General features: G+C 37.3%; 1 protein-coding gene across 1 annotated transcript in view; it reads left to right on the forward strand.

Annotated features, from left to right (window-relative positions):
• The window catches only part of BARD1 (BRCA1 associated RING domain 1), an 81,594-nt gene that overhangs the window by 45,218 nt on the left and 15,709 nt on the right, over positions 1–20,667 (forward strand). Inside the window, exons 7-9 of the mRNA XM_082395856.1 lie at positions 11,538–11,646; positions 17,836–17,968; positions 18,575–18,667. Coding sequence (XP_082251982.1) covers positions 11,538–11,646; positions 17,836–17,968; positions 18,575–18,667 — 335 coding nt within the window. The remainder of the gene's footprint in view (positions 1–11,537; positions 11,647–17,835; positions 17,969–18,574; positions 18,668–20,667) is intronic.

Genomic DNA, 20,667 nt, shown 5'->3' on the forward strand with positions numbered 1-20,667 from the left:
TGCCTTCCTCCATCCCTTAAGCAGAGCATGGGGAGCGGGGCATAGGGACTATATAGGGTTCTTACTACTCTTTTTTTTTTTTTTGCCTGAAGTTCTTGTTCCTTTTTTTTTTTTTTTTAATTAATTAATTTATTTATTTATTTTTGGCTGTGTTGGGTCTTCGTTTCTGTGCGAGGGCTTTCTCCAGTTGTGGCGAGTGGGGGCCACTCTTCATCGCGGTGCGCGGGCCTCTCACTGTTGCGGCCTCTCCTGTTGCGGAGCACAGGCTCCAGATGCGCAGGCTCTGTAGTTGTGGCTCACGGGCTTAGTTGCTCCGCGGCATGTGGGATCTTCCCAGACCAGGGCTCGAACCCGTGTCCTCTGCATTGGCAGGCAGATTCTTAACCACTGCGCCACCAGGGAAGCCCTCTTGTTCCTTTTAAGCCATTAATATCTCAGACTCCAGACTCTGAGTTGGCAAACATGCTTTTCTTTTTTTTTTCTCTGTTACTCTTAATGTATCTCTTTTCTCAATAACCAGGACTAGACTCTTTCCATTCCTGGGAGAAGAGTAGGGAACTTCTCCCTACTCTTAGAGTGGAAGAAAGAGTAGAAGAAAGGGCAAAAACTATTCTTTTATCTTTCCTTTGTTTGGGCTTGGTACTTTGACTAATTGAAGTTGTAGATAAGTAGGGTCCTTTTGCTTATTCTAAATTTCTAAATGGCATTCTTTAGCTCTAGAACAGACATTTTGGCAATCTTTATTATCTCAAAGTTGAAGTCTTCTTTCTACTTAGATGCCTTCTTTTCCTGGGTTTCCAGTGAAATGCTGTTAGGTTTTCTCATTCTCTTCTCCATCACTCCCTTTACTTCTTCATCTCCCCAGTTGTTTTATCTGCTACTTGTATTCTAGTAGGAGTGAACAGACAGTTATATTGGTGGTTACAGAACAGTATGATACAGGCCTTCATAGCTCAGTGCCCCAAGATTCTATGAAAATCCAGGGTAGGGGCTAGAAATATGACTAGAGGACGTCATGAAAGGCTTTCTAGAGGAAGTAGCACTTCAACTGAATTTGAAGAAAAAGAATAGGAGGATGGGCTTTTCAGAAAGAGGATGATGGGTGCTAAGGTACTACGGCCAGACTGCTTGTTGGTTCACTTCTAGGAGCTGATACAAGACTGGAATGAAGGGAGGGAAGAGGATGAGATGAGAGGCCAGAGAAGGTGGGCAGAAGCAGTGAAAGGCCTTGTGTGCTAAAGAGTTCAAATTTTAAGTTGAAAACTTTCACCTCCACACTGGGCAGGAAGTTCAGTGAAGAGGTGTGTTCAATAATCTAGGGGACAAGTGATGAGAGTCTGAATTAAAGTGGTGACAGTAGCAGTGGGGGGTGGAGGGGGAATTGGCTGTTTTTATCAGTTTATTCCTTCACATGAAGTTTGATTTACTATGTTAAGTTTCAAAAATATCCTATTATGATTTTCATTAAAATTGGGTAAGTGTATAGATTATAGTAGATTAATAAAGTTGATTTCTCACTCAGGACCATGGTATGTTTCTCTGTTTATTTAAGTCTTCTGTTATACATCTTAGTCAAGTTTTTAATCTGTTTTATATATGTGTGTTTGTATACACATGCAACTAACTATTTATTGAGATTTTCCTAGGTATTTGAGCCTTTTGTTGCCCTGGTGAAGTGGATATTCTGTTAATAAATATAACTTGTTATTCCTGATACAGAGGAAAGCTGTTGATTTTAGTGTGTTTCTCTTATACCTAGCCAACACCTAATTTGAAGGATTTAATGGTCATTTATTAACTTTTATTTCTTACTGCCTTTGTCACAGTTTCCAGAACAATATTATAAAATAATATTGATAGTTGGCATGCTTATTTTATTCTCATTTTTAAAAGATATTGACTGTAGGTTTATAAGTCACTATTAAAATCAATATTAAAAGTAAAGATCTTCTCATACAGATGGCGAACAGGCACATGAAAAGGTCCTCATATCACTAATTATTAGAGAAATGCAGATCAAAACCACAGTGAGGTACCTACCACCTCACACTGGTCAGAATGGCCACCATCAAAAAGTCTACAAGTAATAAATGCTGGAGAGGGTGTGGAGAAAAGGGAACCCTCCTACACTGTTGATGGGAATGTAAATTGGTGCAACTGCTATGGAAAACAGTATGGAGACTCCTTAAAAAACTAAAAATAAAGCTGCCATATAATCCAGGGCTCCCACTCCTGGGCCTACACCCAGAGAAAACCATAATTCGAAAGGATGCATGCACCCTGATGTTCATTGCAGCACTGTTTACAATAGCCAAGACATGGAAGCAACCTAAACGTCCATTGACAGGAATTGATAAAGAAGAGGTGGTATACGTATAAATATAATGGAATATTACTCAGCTATGAAAAAGAATGAAATAATGCCATTTGCAGCAACATGGATGGACCTAGAGATTATCATACTAAGTGAAGTAAGTCAGACAGAGAAAGACAAATACCATATAATATCACTTTTATGTGGATTCTAAAATATGATACAAATGAACTTATTTACAAAACTGAAACAGACTCACAGACATAGAAAACAAACTTATAGTTACCAAAGGGGAAAGGGGATGGGGGAGGGATAAATTAGGAGTTTGGGATTAGCAGATACAAACTACTATCAATAAAATAGGTAAGCAACAAGGTCCTACTGTATAGCACAGGGAACTGTATTCATATCCTATAATAAACCATGGTGGAAAAGAATATGAAAAATATATATATATCTGTGTGTATATATGTATGTATAACTGAATCACTTTGCTATATACCAGAAAATAGCACAACATTGTAAAGCAACTATACTTCAATAAAAAAAAAAAAAAAAGATCTTCCTCCCAGTTGTTTTACCATTTTTAAACAAGACTGTATTTTATTTTATTAAATGATTTTGAGATGATCTTAGAGTTTTTGCCTGTTGATGTCATTAACACATTTAAAAATATTACACCATGTTGCATGCCTGGGATAAACTTGACTTTGTGTATTGTGTTATTCTTTAAACAAATACATTAGTTTGCTAGGGTTTTATTTAAGACTTTTGCATCTATAGGTATAAGTTAGAATGGTTTGTTGTTTTAGGTTTCATTTTTTGCCCTCAAATTTTGATATGAAAATCATACTTATAGCTTCTTAAAAATAATCAGGATGCTTTCCACCTTCTCTGGTCTGGGGGATGTGAATGGAGTATCTTACAGAAATAATTCCCACCCTACCTCCTGTTTTCCATCCCCTGTCCCTTGTCTCCAACCTGATATAACATTATTTAGATAGCTTTCATACTGTATAATATTTGGAGATCTCTCTCAATTTGGTTACTAGTTGTTATCACTCTGAAATACTAATGTGTTAATAATAGAGTACAGGAACTAAAGAGAAACGGACTTTTTGTTATCCCATTAAATTTATTCCGAAATCGTCCCTGTGGACTATAATACAAAGTTTACCTATTTTATAATTTTATCTGAGGCCATATATGTACTTCTGACTTTATCTTTTATTTTGATTTAATTTTAATATTCTAATACTTTACTGTTTTCTTTAAGTCACATTTTGCTTAGAGTACTTTCTTACGTGCTCTGAGCTTTCGCTGCGCAAACTTTGGCATTTTTTAAATGCCTCTTACATTTGAATACAGTGTTAATTCATTTAACTCTGAATTTACTTGTGTTTTGCATGAGAAATTTACTTCTTAAGGACTAAAATAAGAGTCCATTACCTAAGAAGGAAAATTCGTTCTATGTTAACTTCAGATATGAGAATAAGGGTCTCATATCTTCTATACTTCTGTGTTGCTCAAGAATATTCATACTGATGACTGTTCAAAACCTCACTGGCTCTCCATCTGCACTGCTTTCTGTGCATCCCAGTGTGAACTTAAAACCAGCGCTATTCCAGTCACATCACAACTATTTTGAGTGTTTGGAGAATATCATAGAAATACAGAGTTTAGGATTTGGTACTTTGTCTGCTATTAACAGAGTTTTCCTTGCAAGGATGTAGAATTCTTAATTAGAATAGTATATAGACCACTGGACTTATTAATTATTCCACTGCCCTAGTTAATGTTTAAAAAATTAATCTATAACAGAGATAATTTATGTTTTATAGCTTTTAGAAAAACATGTTGCTCTTTTGAATTTCTCTGCTTTTTCTTGCTTCACCGCAATTCAAGTGACTTGAAAGCTTAAAATCTATGTTTGCAATTTCATAGTTGTTCATAAAGGATTTCATCATGGACCGTCTTGGTATTCTGTCATGCATGATAGGTTTAGCAGTAGTAAAAAAGCCTTTTTGCATGTGTGTTTGGGATTGAATGATCTATATGTGCAAGTGCAAGTATAAATTTTCCCATCTCTCCTTCTCCCCTTCTACTAGTGGTAAAACTCATCTTGGGCACAGTTGTAGGTGGGTGTCTATTCTATCATTCTTGAGGGGAAAAGGACATTGAAGTGCTATACTATATTCTGAACTCTACCTTTGGGGTAAAGCCAAAATGTTAAACACCTGAAGAAAAGCTGAAGTGTTAAACTTCCTTTTTATTAGCCTTAGTGGTTAAAAAGAATCCTAGTGAGGAAAGGAATTTTCAGTCATCTAGTTTATACTTTTTTTTAAAAAATTAATTAATTAATTAATTTATTTATTTATTTATTTGGCTGTGTTGGGTCTTTGTTTCTGTGCGAGGGTTTTCTCTAGTTGTGGCGAGCGGGGGCCACTCTTCATCGCGGTGTGCGGGCCTCTCACTGTCGCGGCCTCTCTTGTTGCAGAGCACAAGCTCCAGATGCGCAGGCTCAGTAGTTGTGGCGCATGGGCCCAGTTGCTCCGCGGCATGTGGGATCTTCCCAGACCAGGGCTCGAACCCGTGTCCCCTGCATTGGCAGGCAGATTCTCAACCACTGCGCCACCAGGGAAGCCCCTAGTTTATACTTTTTTATCTTTACATTGTACCATTCATACTTTTTATCTTTATGTTGTACCATATAGGAAAACATAAATCTACTCCTATTTTAATGTTGCTAAGAAACCAGGCTTCTGTCCTTCCCTTTAGCGTACATCTAAATTGTCATTACAAAGCATACATGAAGTATGTCATAAAATTGGAGAAAATGAAGAGAAGAGGTCAACACTGGAGATGTAACTTATGTTCCTATATCTTCATTTTGTATCTGTCTCCCCCAAAATGCCAATCTGATAATATTAATAGCAAGCAATTATTGAGCACTTACTATCTGCCAGGCACTGTTTTAAGTGCTTTTGATACATTAATTCATTTGATCCTTACGTATATTAATCCTGCAAAGTAGGTTGTATTCTCATTTTACAGATGAGGAAACAGAGGCATAGGAGGTTAAATACCTCTAAAGTCATACAACTATTGAGTGGCAGAGCTGGAATCTAAATTCAGGCCGTCTGATTGTGTAACCCTAGCTCTTAGCTACCCTGCTCTGTTGATGATATCCCTTCTGCTTGCAACCGTCTAGGGAGCTGTTCAGGGTTTCTTGTGCCCTAAGGAGACAGTCCACCTCTTCAGTACCATCCTTTTTGTTTCTGGTCACAGCTTACATTTCCAGAACACCCCATTCTTCTGTGCATTCTCTCTCTTCTCTCTCTGTCTTTCTCCCCCTTCTTCTCTTCTGTCTTTCTTGCTCTTCTCTTTGTTTTTAAATTTTTTGGTGTTTCTCATTTGCCACACTAGCTCACTTCAGCGCCTTCGCACAAGCTTTTCTCTCTGCTGGGAGACTTATTCTACTTCTGTACCTCCTTTTATTCTACTTCTGTACCTCCTTTTATTCTTTCTCCTTTCACATCTAAGCAGCTTCACCAGGCTTTTAAGTTCTTCCTATTTTCTTTCCTCTGCTTTTGCCCCACTGAGCTCTGTGCAGACCTTATATCTCATTGGTTCTTTAGTGACTAAAAGAGTCGTTAGAAGTACTTGAATGAACGACTGTTTGTCAAACTGAGTACAAAGTGATGTTTGTAGCTTTTCCCCTATATGTACACAATTACCACTTGGTACCCACAGAGGACTGGTTCCAGGGCCCCCCACAGATACCAAAATCTATGGATGCTCAAGTCCCTTATATAAAATGGCATAGTGTTTGCATATAACCTATGCACAACCTCCCATATACTTTTCTTTTTTTTAAATAAATTTATTTATATTTTATTTATTTATTTTTGGCTGCATTGGGTCTTCGTTGCTGCACATGGGCTTTCTCTAATTGTGGTGAGCGGGGGCTACTCTTTGTTCCAGTGGCTTCTTGTTGTGGAGTACGGGCTCTAGGCACATGGTCTTCAGTAGTTGTGGCACGTGGGCTCAGTAGTTGTGGCTCGCAGGCTTTAGAGCATAGGCTCAACAGTGGTGGCACACAGGCTTAGTTGCTCCGCGGCATGTGGGATCTTCCCGGACCAGGGATCAAACCTGTGTCCCCTACATTGGCAGGCGGATTCTTAACTACTGCGCCACCAGGGAAGTCCCCTCCCATATACTTTAAATCATCTCTAGATTACTTATAATACCTAATACAATGTAATGCTATGTAAATAGTTGCTGGCACATGACAAATTCAAGTTTTGCTTTTTGGGAACTTCCTAAAGAAGAAAAAATTTTTTTTTTTAATGTTTTGACTGCTCTTGGTGAATCCGTGGACGTGGAACCCGTGGAAACGGAGGGCTGACTGTATGCACATATACTCATTCTGTGTGTGTTAAATAAATAAATGATTATTACTAGTTGTGATATATGTATATTATGCATATTAATATATACATGCATTTTTATGTTGAATCCATTAATCTGTATCAGTAACGATGATCCTTCAATATTTCTTAGTTACATTTTGATAGTAAAAAGCAATAACTTATGGGCACTTAGATCTTCAAAAGTCATATCTTCAAAAATTTTATATGAAATATTTTTAAAATTATGATTTAAAATCACAGCTAAAGGAATAGAGCACGAATATATCAGATGGAAAAAAACTGGTAAAATTTGCCAATGTACTGTGTTGTGAAGGAACAGAAAAAAAAATTTGGAATCAGAGATACCTTCTTGGTTAGTGACTATATAAAATGTTTCAATTACCAATTTTTATGATTTAGGATTGATAAAGTATATCTGTATGTAATCATTTGCAATTCACTGAATTATAAAGGGCTTTTTTTGATAAGGTCATTAAGAGAACTGAATTGTCAAAAGTGGTGCATTTGAAAGCTATTAATATACTGTCGTGTACTATATGTAAATTCAGCAGTGAAGAAGTTGATGTTTTCCTGTGTTCTGAAAATAGTTTTAATTATATTGGTGTTGCATTGACCCATATAGTTTAGCCAGTAGACAATTATGCTTCTCTGTGTTCACAGCTACATACTATCTTTGTCTCTAATGACTATTGCTTTATGCCTGATTATTTCATCAATTCTCCATATTGTGTTTGGCTCAGACACATGAGCATACAGTAATTAAACTCTTCAGCCTTGATAGAAGGCTTTCTTCCATTAATTCCATCCATTTCAACAATCACATCGCTTATTCCCTTTACAGGCCTTTCACATTCATCTACCAAATTCTAGTTTCTAGTCCTAGGTTTGAGGTCATTTTATTTGCTAATGTGTATCTTTTTTTTTTTTTTTTTTTTTTTACCTCCTTTGAAATCCATCTCACATTTTGCCTCATTACTTGTGCCTTGGTTTATACCTTATCAGTTTTATACTTATCTCTTGAATGAGTATTTGTCCTCAGTAGGATTACAGGCAAAGACAGTGTTTTCTAAGTTTTATGTATCCCTCCAAAATACCTAGTTTAAGGTTAAGGTTTTAGGTTAAAGTATGTCAGAAAATAGGGAACATGCTCTATTTAAGAACATTTAGAAAAAAATCATTCTATAAGCTCCCTTAGTAACCCATTCTAATAAAATAGCAAATTAAATTATTGATGTTTATCCTGAGTCCATGGTGTTGCAATAAATCTAAAACAAACAAAACACACTTCTTCCTTATGTAGAGATGGGGAATAATTGATATATCACTGTCTTCAATTAATAGTCACATTGAGGGCTTCCCTGGTGGTGCAGTGGTTAAGAATCCGCCTGCCAATGCAGGGGACACGGGTTCGAGCCCTGGTCCGGGAAGATCCCACATGCCATGCGGAGCAACTAAGCCCGTGCGCCACAACTACCGAGCCTGAGCTCTAGAGCCCACGAGCCACAACTACTGAGCCCACGTGCCACAACTACTGAAGCCCATGTGCCTAGAGCCTGTGCTCTGCAACAAGAGAAGCCACCACAATGAGAAGCCTGCACACTGCAATGAAGAGTAGCCCCCTCTCACCGCAACTAGAGAAAGCCCACAGGCAGCAACGAAGACCCAACACAGCCAAAAATAAATAAAAGATAAATAAATGAAAAAAATAGTCACATTGATAGTCCCTTGTGACTTGTCCTCCATGTATTACCTATTTTTTTAAAAAGAATAAATGTAATTATATATATTTTAAACTGATTTTTCACATAAATCTGTAAGCAAAGTATTATTCCATTCAAATATATCATTATGAGAAAAAAAAGTTTAATGACTTTCTTGTGCTCACATAATAAAGGAGAAGTCTTACGTATGCTCTGTCTTCTCTTGCTATGGTTTTCGAAGGTGTCACAAAATATTTTGTCTAATTCCAAATTTCAGTGGTCCACGGCAGAGCAGAATCATGACAGGATTTAATAGGCTCCATCTCTCACGATGCAGGACTAAGGGTTAACTGATTATTTCAATCTGTAGCTTTTTTTTTTTTTTTTAATTTATTTATTTTTGGCCGTGGTGGGTCTTTGTTTCTGTGCGAGGGCTTTCTCTAGTTGTGGCAAGCGGGGGCCACTCTTCATCGCGGTGCGCGGGCCTCTCACTGTCGCGGCCTCTCTTGTTGTGGAGCACAGGCTCCAGACGCGCAGGCTCGGTCGTTGTGGCTCACGGACCCAGCCGCTCCGTGGCATGTGGGGTCCTCCCAGACCAGGGCTCGAACCCTTGTCCCCTGCATTGGCAGGCAGACTCTCTACCACTGCGCCACCAGGGAAGCCCCAATCTGTAGCATTTTTAATGTGCCATTCTCCAGTTCATTAGCAATGCAGGAGGGCTAAGGGTTTAGCAAATTGTGTATAAGCAGAAGCCATCCATAATCCAAGTGGAGAAACCACATGGTTAAAAGCCATATCAGATAGTAAGCTTTTGTATTAGGGACTCTAAATGTAAATTAGGATCTTGCTAGTCATTTTATGAAGCAATTCTTTAGATGGTGAAAGCATCTTGTTTAAAGACAATTGTTTCATTGGTTATTTTTTGATTTAAAGTCCTTGTTAGCTGATAGTTGTTCTTTGGGAAGTAGTTTCACTTAACATTTTTAAATGTTGTCGTAGTGGACTTTTATTTGTATTTGTGTAAAATATCTATGCTGTAGTTGCTGTGCATTAAGTACACTGATTGGGCTCTTGAATTTTATTTCCTTGGAGAAATATACATTTGTCTTCGTGAAAAAGTCCTTATGTGTGCATTGATTGGGTTTTTTTTTTTTGATGCATGTAGTGACTTTTTTTTGGTTTGTTTATTCATTTTTGCACTTGGTGATTTAAGATCTAGAGTATTGATTCCTTTTTGATACATACTTACAACATATGTATGTGAGGAGTTTGTATATTTGGTACCTGGGCATAATAGAGAATGAAATTGCGAAGTATCAAGTGTAGTGGATGAGATCAGCTACCTTTTGAAATAAGGTGAGCTTGTCTGCTTTAATGTATGGGAATTTGGGAAGACCCAATTTCCAGTACAGTAACTTGTGTCACTTTGCTGTAAATCAGAAAGTTGAAATACAATTGATTGTATTGTACTTCAGTTCGAGAAAAACTGTTGCCAGAAGAAAGTTACAGGTTATAGAACCTGGGCATATAGGTGAATCTGAGAATACACGTTGACCAGTGTTTTTTTTTTTTTTTTTTTTAACATCTTTATTGGAGTATAATTGCTTTACAATGGTGTGTTAGTTTCTGCTTTATAACAAAGTGAATCAGCTATACATATACATATATCCCCATATCTCTTCCCTCTTGTGTCTTCCTCCCTCCCACCCTCCCTATCCCACCACTAGGTGGTCACAAAGCATTGATCAGTGTTTACGTAGCATTTTTCCCAAGAAGGAAGAGTGACTGAACCTGATAGTCACGAATAGCAGTCATTAGGGAAACATTTGCTGTGGTTCATTTCTTAATCTGTTAGCTTTCTTTTCCTACTCTGCCATCAAAACAGCTTTCTCCAAGGTCATTAATGACCTTATCTCTAAACCCGGTAGATGCTCGCATCCCTCATCCCTGTGCCCTCCAGGCAGCATCAGAGTTGACACCTTCTTCCTTCTTCCCCTTATGTTTCCCTCCGTTTCCTTCCAGATCTGTTTCTATACATTTAATACAAATTTAAAAACTAGTATTGTACCAGGTTTATCATTTTATATCCTGTTTAACACATTGCATTTTTTTACATGAACATTAATGACCATTATATAGATATCCTGTAATCTTAAAAAGCCATAGAAGATTTTAAAAGAAATGTTCATTTTAGAAAATTTTTCTGCCATGGTATAATAAAGTCATTTTGAAACCATATGTAAGGAAGTGGAATAAAGGACAAAGTGCTGTAGTTGTAACAATTTATTTATGATTGGAAGACTAGTCATGGGCAATATGGAATATTGTTGGAATGAATAGAAGGAAAATGTGACCTTTGTCAAGTCATTGGAACCTTTCTGTCTGTTTTCTAATCTATGAAATAACCATTGTACCATGTTTCTGAGGTCTCTTCCAGTATAATATTCTGTGACTCGTGAATTAGTGCATGCTGGGAATTCTGCATCAGTATGTTCTCTGCATCACATCAGTTTGCTCTGTGATGGCTGTGATTATTATAGATTATAGTGTACATACATAGTAAAATTAATTTTAAAAGTGCCCTGTTTACTACTTTATTAAATTGTTTGTCATGTGGCATAGTTTTCCTTCTAGTGGATCTAAATTCCTATCTTGTGAATTTATCTAATTTCTGTATTTATTTATATAGACTATGGAGCCTATAATAGCTACAGTAAATGATTTTTATTTGCATTTGAAATCATCTCACCCCATAGTGATTAATGATTATGAAGCTATATTTTAAAATATGAGTATGAATACACAAGAATACAGAGTTGTGAAAAAATTCATGTGTAAGTAACAATATATTCAGTTAGAAATACTCCCTATAATGGTCTGGTGTCAAATTGAAATTTTATATCTTTTTTCTAGTCAGCAGCTTGTGGTACTTGATCCTTATGCCTTATGTGAATTCTTGAGTCATTTATTTTAGTAAAAATTGTATGTTATTAAGGAAGTTGAAAAAGTTGTGCCACTAGTGTATTCATTTAGTTAAGAATCAGATCACACATTTTATTTACTTAAACCCATCTGCGCTTATTTTACCAGTAACATATTTGGTCTGCGGCCTGTGGATTATACAGACAGTGAAAATATGAAATCGCTGTTGCTGCTACCAGAGAAGAATGAATCATCATCAACTAGCCATTGTTCAGTAGTGAGTATGGTTTTAGCTTTGGGAAATTTATGTATTTTATTGAAATCAGCTATAAAATGAACATAATGGCAAAATTTCCAGTTAGCGAACTGCTTTCATTCACCAATTATTGAGCACTTTCTGTGTAGTAGCTATTGTGAATTCAAATTCAAAGACATAATCAGAATAAATCAACAAATACTTATTGACCTGCCCCCTCTATATTTTAGGCAGCACTCATACAGCAATAAATATGACTGATAGAACTCTTATTCTCAAGAAGCTTACATTCTAGTGAGAGCTAGGAAGGAAAAAGACTGTAAATATGTAAACTAATATAAATAAAATAATTTCGGGAACGTATAAATGAGTGCTTTGAAGAAGATTTTATAGAGTGTAGCGGAGTGGAGACAGTGGGCTCCAGAAAAGGCACTGTTTCAGCTGGGTCATCGAGGAGGGCCGTTAAAGAGCCGATACTTGGCCTGAAACCTGAATGAGGATGAGGGGGCATCCAGGTGACTATCTGGAGGACGAGTGTCCAAACAGAGGGAACAGCAAGTATGTAGGCCCTTCAGTGGATGACCTTGGTGTATTTGAAGATTAGAGAGAAGGTCATTATTGCTAGTGAATAGGGCATGTCTAAGAGTAATGGGAAACCATTGATAGGATTTAAAGCAAGGAATGGTATGATTTGATTTATGCTTTAGAAAGTTCACTCTAGCTGCTTTCTAACCAAGAGACATGGGGTGGCAGCAAGAGTGGAAGCAGGGAGATCACTTAGGACTGTTTCCTTGTGACAGGAGAAAGATACCGTCCTGGATTAAGGTAACAGCAGTGGAGATTATGAGAAGTAATGAGATTAGTATGTATTTTTTTAAATTAATTAATTAACTTATTTATTTATTTTTGGCTGTGTTGGGTCTTCGTTTCTGTGCGAGGGCTTTCTCTAGTTGTGGCAAACGGGGACCACTCTTCATCGCGGTGCGCGGGCCTCTCACTATCGCGGCCTCTCTTGTTGCGGAGCACAGGCTCCAGACGCGCAGGCTCAGTAGTTGTGGCTCACGGGCCTAGTTGCTCCACGGCATGTGGGATCTTCCCAGACCAGGGCTCGAACCCGTGTCCCCTGCATTAGCAGGCAGATTCTCAACCACTGCGCCACCAAGGAAGCCCAGTATGTATTTTTGAGTTAATGCCACCAGAACTTTTGGATGGATTACATACAAAGTGTGGAGAAGGAGTAGAATTAATAGTGGAGAAGATGGTGGTGCCATTTACTGCCTTGTGGAAAGAATGCCTATTCCTTAGGAACCTCTAGTTTAGTGGGGAATATGGATGTAAAAAAAAAATATTACACACTGCAGTGAATTTGTAATACATGCCATAGAAAATGTACAGTAGAATCATGAAGGAAGAAGCTGACTTTAGGAAGGATCAGAAGAGAAGGTGACAAGGTGTTTAAGTAAGGCTTTAAAGGTACAACTTTTAGCAAGGTATCTAATAGAGTGCTAGTGACTGCAAATAACAGAAAACGTTCACTCAAACGCTTAAAGGCAGTGTATTATCTTTTTTTTTTTAAATTAATTAATTAATTAATTAATTTTTGGCTGTGTTGGGTCTTTCGTTTCTGTGCCAGGGCTTTCTCTAGTTGCGGCGAGCGGGGGCCACTCTTCATCGCGGTGTGCGGGCCTCTCACTATCGCGGCCTCTCTTGTTGCGGAGCACAGGCTCCAGACGCGCAGGCTCAGTAATTGTGGCACACGGGCCTAGTCGCTCCGCAGCATGTGGGATCTTCCCAGACCAGGACTCGAACCCGTGTCCCCTGTATTGGCAGACGGATTCTCAACCACTGCACCACCAGGGAAGCCCGGCAGCGTATTATCTTATATAAAGATAATCCCAATATAGGATAGCTCTTAATTTGGTTAGTTTAGCAATTACGTGGCTGCACCAAAGACCCAAATTCTTTCTGTTGTTCTACTTTGCCATCCTCCGCTTGGTGGCTTTGTCCTCACTAATCTCCCTCCTAGTGGCTGCAGGATAATTGCCACAATTCCAGATGTGACAGTGTCCAGCGTTACGACTAAAACCTTTCCCAGAAGCCTTCCGGTGGACTTCCCCTTTATGTCTTACTGGTCAGAACTGGTCACACAATTGTTTTTGGCATACATCACGGTTGAAGATAGGGTCAGTCCTTGAAGAGTGGGTGTCTGAACAAAATTAGGATTCTCTTAGTGTGGAGGGAGTGAGGAATGGATTTTGATTGCCTGCTGCAATCAGGTATACGAAGCAGGGATGGCAAGCCAAATCTAAGGGACAGCTGGTCAGAGAAACAGAGACACGAAGGACCTTAGAAATTTGAGAAACTAGAGTTTAGTGTGAGAGGAGCATGAGGTGCGTTAAAGAGGAATTGGAGGTAAGGAGATTGTGAAAGAGCTTGAGTTCCCTGTGGAGTTTACACTTTATTCCCCAGTTAGTGGGGCGCCTTCAGCGTGTCTCTAAGTGGAATGGGGCTCTGCAGGGGATAGCTGGGGGCAGGCATGGACTGAAGACTGGTTAGGAGGCTACTGAAGTGGGGTCCAGGTGTGAAATGGTGAGGACTGCAGCTACACGTGGCGGGGGAAGGGGCAGGTGTGTGGAGAGGAGGTGAGGGGTTTTAGAGAGAGAGGGATGGTGGACACACTGTGTCTTAGCAACTGCTCAGACGGGGGAAAATGAGAGGAAAGGATGAGCTGAGATCTAGAACTGTTCAGAGAAGACTTCTTGTCTAGTGAGGGCAGTGGAGTAGTGATTGACCCCATTGTTTAAGATAAGGAGGTAACCGAAAGTGTTTATAATTTGAGGTGGTCATAGGTGCTGTCACAGGCTGGTTACCCTTATACTTTGCAGACTCTTAATGTCCTGCTCTAGACTTCAGCCTTTTAAGTGTGCCCCATCTATAGAATTGGAAGAGAACCTAGATATTAGCAGTTTAATTTCCTCATTTTATAAATGAGAAAACTGAGATGTAGTGTGATTTGCCCAGGGTTAACCAGCCATAGGAAAAAAAACTTTTTTAATGGATCAATTAGAACTTAAATTTCTTAAATCTTAGGTCAGTATTCATTCAGTCCCATCATACTTAACTATAAATTGGCACTTACTTTATTCATTTGGACTTGAACTCTGCTGGCAGAACATAACATAACTAAGTTGTCATTTGCCAATGTTTCTTTTATGTAAAGGCTGGGAAAGGATTATTTTAGATATGTCAAAAATAAAGATATCTTTATGGTATTATCGGAATCTGAGAGTGGCAATCTTCCTTTTAATTCAACTATCCAATTACTATAGTGTTTTTATTAAATGTAAGAAACCTATACTTTCTTCATGTCACATGGACATAGCCTGTGAATGTTGTTATTTACTATCTTAATGGTAGATCCTTGGCTAAGGAAGCGATAATGAATGGTAACAAGTCCTTAAGTTGAAAGGGTTGTTTCTTTACGTGCACTCATTAAAATCAAGCTCTGGGATCTGCTTCCCCAGCCACTTTCAGACTCCCTTTCACTCATCGTTTTCAGCCACATAGGCTGCCTTGCTGTTTCTTGAATCCCCCCCAAACACGGTCCCATTTCAGGTCCTTAGCATGAGCTGTTTTCTCCACCAGGAACAAATGTTGGGAGCCAGATGTACACATGGCATGCTTCCTCACTCCCTTCGACTCTTTGTGTAGTTTTTCAGGTCCTATTATTGATAGACTCATTAATTTTGATAAATTCAGAGTAACTAATTTTTCTAAGAAAAAGTTTCATATCTAATTATTCCTTAAATAAGAGTGTATTTAATGCCAGTGTACATAATATCTAATCTCTCTAAAAGCAGAGTATTGAAACTTTTGGATATTTTCTGAACATCTTCTGAACCTCCTGGTTCTGAGACCTCTGCTTACTCTCAAATCAGATGCCTTCCCCACTCCCACCTCCCACCCCACATCAGATATGTGGCTTTGATAGCTGTTTGCTTTATTTTATTCATTTTTTAAAGACCTTTCCTTAACTATGAAAAATTAGTGCCAGTTTCTATTTTTTATTCTAATTTAGAAACTGGATAGGAAAATGCTTGACCCACTTTGGTGCTTTCCTGAGGTTGGTGGAAATAGTATCATATGCTATATTTAGAATTGATATCTTTTCATTTTTCATTTCGTGCAGAGAACTACTTTAGCTGAAGTGGAGTTATATAAATTGAAAAGTAATGTGTTCCATTTAGAGCTATTTTATGGCACTTATTTGTATAAGTGACAAGAATATTTGAAATGTTGTTTTTTAATATTATCATTGTATAGCAATTGAATGATTGATAAAGTAGACTGAACTATTTTCACCTTATGGAGTGTTTACAGTGTTTAGGTTAGGCATGGTTACCTCATCTTATAATTTAGTGAATAGGAAAGGTAAGTGGACAGAAATGTGATGTCAGTATGTGTGTGGTGTGTGCACAGCACATCCAGGAAAACCTTTGCAACTTGAACCTTAGAGAAAGAAGTAATTTAGGAAGCTGAACTTTTAAGTGTTGAATATTGCCATTAAAAAAACTTTTTATAGAAATCTTTTTAAAAATGTCTTGAATACACACTTAAATACATAGTAGAATCTTAATGTATTTTGAGTGAATGAATTATTGAGATCAGTCTGTTTACAGTTGTAGCCAACAATTTATGTCTAATATTGTACGGCATCAGACTGGGTAAATTATCGCTACTCAGATATGTGAAGTGAATATTTAAATATCAATTTTCTCCCATCTACTTGCTGAACTATACTGGTAATTATACCTGCAGTGTTTCACTCATGTTCTGTGGAACTTTTGAGAGCCCAGATGTCCAGAATACATACATACTCATACATGTAGGAGGACCCTTTGTATGGTGTTTGAAAATTAAAGTATTGTGTTTGGCTTTTTATCTTGTAATACAGTAGTGCTGATTTACGTTTTCTTTCTTATCTGCTGGGTCATTGCTTTTCTTTTATCAGGTAGCTTTTGGCTAACTCTCACTCCAATTTCATTTATTAAATTTCTGTTGGTTGCTATTGAAAACACTGTCCCGTTGCTTCTTTGAATCTTCCATGTCTAATCTTTAACGGTATCCATTGGTGCCTCCTTTTTATTCTTCTTGTCTTTTTTGTCTTCTGTAAGTTCTAAGTCTTTCTATTAAAATGAAAATATTAGTCTTTGTTAGATCACTTCCCTTTTCATAAGCTGCATTGACTTACTACTGTTGGTGGATCTGATGTAACTTTGGTATTCCCTTGTCTGTTTTCACTTTCTTGGTTTCAAGAGGTAACTCTTTTAGTGTTAAAATTTTGTTTTCTGTCTTTGAGATCAGTGCTGTTCCAGAAGCCTTAGTTTTCTTTAATTTTTTATGTAATCTCAGTTTAAATTAAAAAGACCAAGTTGAGTTTAACTCCATTGGAATAAGTTAGTGGGGGGGAGATAGAGAATTGATCATTTTAAGTGGGTATTTTGGGTTACTTTAAAAAAAGGGGGGAGTGCTTACTGGTGACAGAATGAAGTTGTAAAACCCTAGGGAGACCCAATTTAACATCAAGGAGGGACTTCCTAGTGGCACAGGTTTTAAGAATCCGCCTGCCAGTGCAGAGGACACAGGTTCGATCCCTGGTCTGGGAAGATCCCACATGCTGTGCGGAGCAACTGAGCTCGTGTGCCACAACTGCTGAGCCTGCGTTCTAGAGCCTGTGAGCCGCAACTACTGAGCCCGCGTACCGCAACTACTGAAGCGCACGCACCTAGAGCCTGTGCTCCACAACAAGAGAAGCCACTGCAATGACAAGCATGTGTACCGCAGTAAAGAGTAGCCCCCCACTCGCCACAACTAGAGAAAGCCCTCGCGCATCAATGAAGACCCAATGCAGCCAAAAATAAATAAATAAAAAATAAAATAAATTTATTAAAAAAAAAAATAGAATCAAGGAAACAAGACATCCTGGGTATAGACAGCTAGCCCAGGTAGTGTTTTATTGGGAGAAGGGGGTAAAGAAATAGAAAAACAGTTGTTCAAATGCATTGAGCATTAAGGTTCAATGGAAATTTTTGAGAATTACTAGATAAACTAAGGAATGAAATCCAAGCTTGTATCAATTGAAAGTCAGTTTAATTTTTCTCTAATCTTTAAATGTTTTTAACACTGTGGCATCTCCTCTTCCATTGACAGGTAAACACTGGTCAGCGCAGGGATGGGCCTCTTGTACTTATAGGCAGTGGACTTTCTTCAGAACAACAGAAAATGCTCAGTGAGCTTGCAGCAATTCTTAAGGCTAAAAAATGTGCTGAGTTTGACAGTACAGGTGAGGATTATTTATTTATTTATTTATTTTTGGTTGAAGAAATTTTTAAATGGGTAATTCCATTGTAGAGCTCCCTTTGATAATTTATATGTTTTAACCATTGGGATCTGACTATATACTTTGAATCTGGTAATAATTCTAAAATGTTTTTACAGTTATAAACTACTTACAAGTCTTAATTTAGTTAGGAAATATAAAGTTTAAAGCTTTGCACCTATCTTTAAGACAGAACAATACGTCAGAGCAATTTTATGAGTTTGCTAATGACAAAAATATTGTAATGCAGCATAATGCTTTAATTCCTTAGTTATAATTTGAAATAGAAAAGAAAAATTTGTGTTGGCTACTGTGGCTTTAAGATATATGGTTTATTTAAAAAAAGAAAAATATATGGTTTATGATCTGGTTTTTCATGTTGGTAGCCAGAATAGAGAATGAAACTAAATTAAAGAAGTCTTATACCTAAGTATAAAAATTGTTGCCTTTCAAGAAAATTCAGGTATAAGTTTATAAAATGTAGACTTAACTGGTTATAAAAAGCAAACTGGTTAAAAAATTATTTCGGTTTATATTTCTGTTTCTCTTATTGCTTTTTTTGTTTTCCAGTAACTCACGTCATTGTTCCTGGTGATACAGTTCAAAGCACCCTGAAATGTATGCTTGGGATTCTCAGTGGTTGCTGGATCCTAAAATTTGAATGCAAGTATTGGATTTGGGAGAATTACAAAAGGAATTAAGTGATGAAATAAAATGAAATTGACTAATTTCATTTTTATAATGCACTACTGCCAATAATTATTTAAGGACCTTATGCTAATTTTTTTACCTCTGGTTAGTCACTGCATTTTGAAAAAGCATCTCATATTAATGGTATCATTTAGATGTTCTTAGTAAATATCCACAAGTATGTCCTGGTTTCAAAATCTTTTATTCTACAGTACCAACTATTTTAATCAAGAGTAAATGGATTATGTAATAGACCTGTAAGCTTAAACAATCTGTATTACCATTACATGATACATTTAACTTAATAAATGCATGTTTTAAATATAGAACTATGAAATGAAAGTAGTTTATTGCTTTCCCTTTTTGATTCCTACAAACTTAACTGTATAACTCTCTTTTGCTCTCTTAGCTAATATGGTATATTTTAGGAAGCTGTTTGGCAATTTAGACTGCCCTGTACTACCTGGTTTGGGGCGAATACACTAGGTAGTCTCTAAACCTCTGATGAAAATGTGTCCCCATTACCCCTTTCTAGTTACGTAGTCAAACACCACTACCTTTGGAGCTGCCTCTCACCTTCCCAGCTCTCACTTGTCTGTTTTTCTTAACCTTGGATTCACCTAGGACTTAACAAAATAAAAAGAAAGCTCATGCAAGGTTATTTTCTACTCCTCAATCACTAAAGTATCTACTTGTGTTATGATGGCTAATACAGGACAGTGAAATGACCTTTTTTGCTAGCTAATTGTTTATAAAAGAATAGTGGCTATTAAGGGGGTACACAGGGAATCTTGTTATGATGCAGTTGAGTATCTTGATCCTAGTGGTAGTTATGTTACACAGTCTACACATGTGATTAAATGTCAGATGTACGTGCGCATGCGCGCACACATACACAGAAAAGAGCATGTATAATTGATGAAATCTGAATAAGTTCTTTGGATTGTATCGGTGTCAGATTCTTGCTTTTGATAATTGTGCTATTGTTGTGTAAGATGTTAACATTGGAGATAGGGTGCATGGAACCTCCCTGTATGTTTCTTTGCAACCACCTGTGAATCTATAATTATTTCAAATTAAAAAGTTAAAAAAGAATAGTGAGTATTTTTAATGAAACTTTCCTTTTAAGGAGCAAATGATGGATTAGTTTTGAAAAATCTTTTGTTTTATAGCTTTGTGTTTTGAAGGTTTCATGGCAGAGATGCTTGATTTAATCAAAATCTTTATATTATTAATTTAATCTGTTGTTTGAAATTAACTTGGTTTGTAAAAAAGTTTCCTTTTAGCAACTGATATTCACATCTTTATAAAATATAGCTACCACTTTTCTTGTGATGGTAGTCTCCACTGATTTGGTCTGAGTCAGCTGTGACTAGCAATGCTACTCTATCTGTTCTCATCAATCAATATCTGTTACTAGTCTCTGCCAGTCAACCAGTTAAACAAGTATGATAAACAATTGGACTGATTGGCCATTTACATAGGAAAAAAAGTTTCTCTTTATGTCTCTTATTTTTGAACTTTCATTTCCTTTTCTAATCTGTGGCAAGCCTTATTGGGCCTCAGTATTTAAAAAAATGACTTAAAATGGTTCCAGGATTATAGATGTTTTTGTACTGAACTTGTGCCAGAAACCTTGCCTGTGGTTATAGGAAGGAATGGATTTTCATAATAATAAGGTCTCAATAATAAAGAAGCCATGTGAAATTTTGAATATTAAGACAGTTACCACCTACCCAGTAAGTCTAGTTCTTGTGAATTTGCCAAACTTGCATCTGGTTACGTATACAGACTACATGATTCATTTCCATAATATCTGCCTTCTTTAAGAAATGGAAGTTTTGTCACTTTAATGGCTTGGTCATGTCATTTTTATAGAATCACTGATGGACTCAAGCTGACCTAATAGCGTGCTGCTTGGTGATTTTCACAGTAGTGAATAATATACTCTAATATCAATCGTTCTTTTAGGA

The sequence above is a fragment of the Balaenoptera borealis genome (assembly GCF_965194805.1).
Source record: "Balaenoptera borealis genome assembly, chromosome: 6".
NCBI lineage: Eukaryota > Metazoa > Chordata > Mammalia > Artiodactyla > Balaenopteridae > Balaenoptera > Balaenoptera borealis.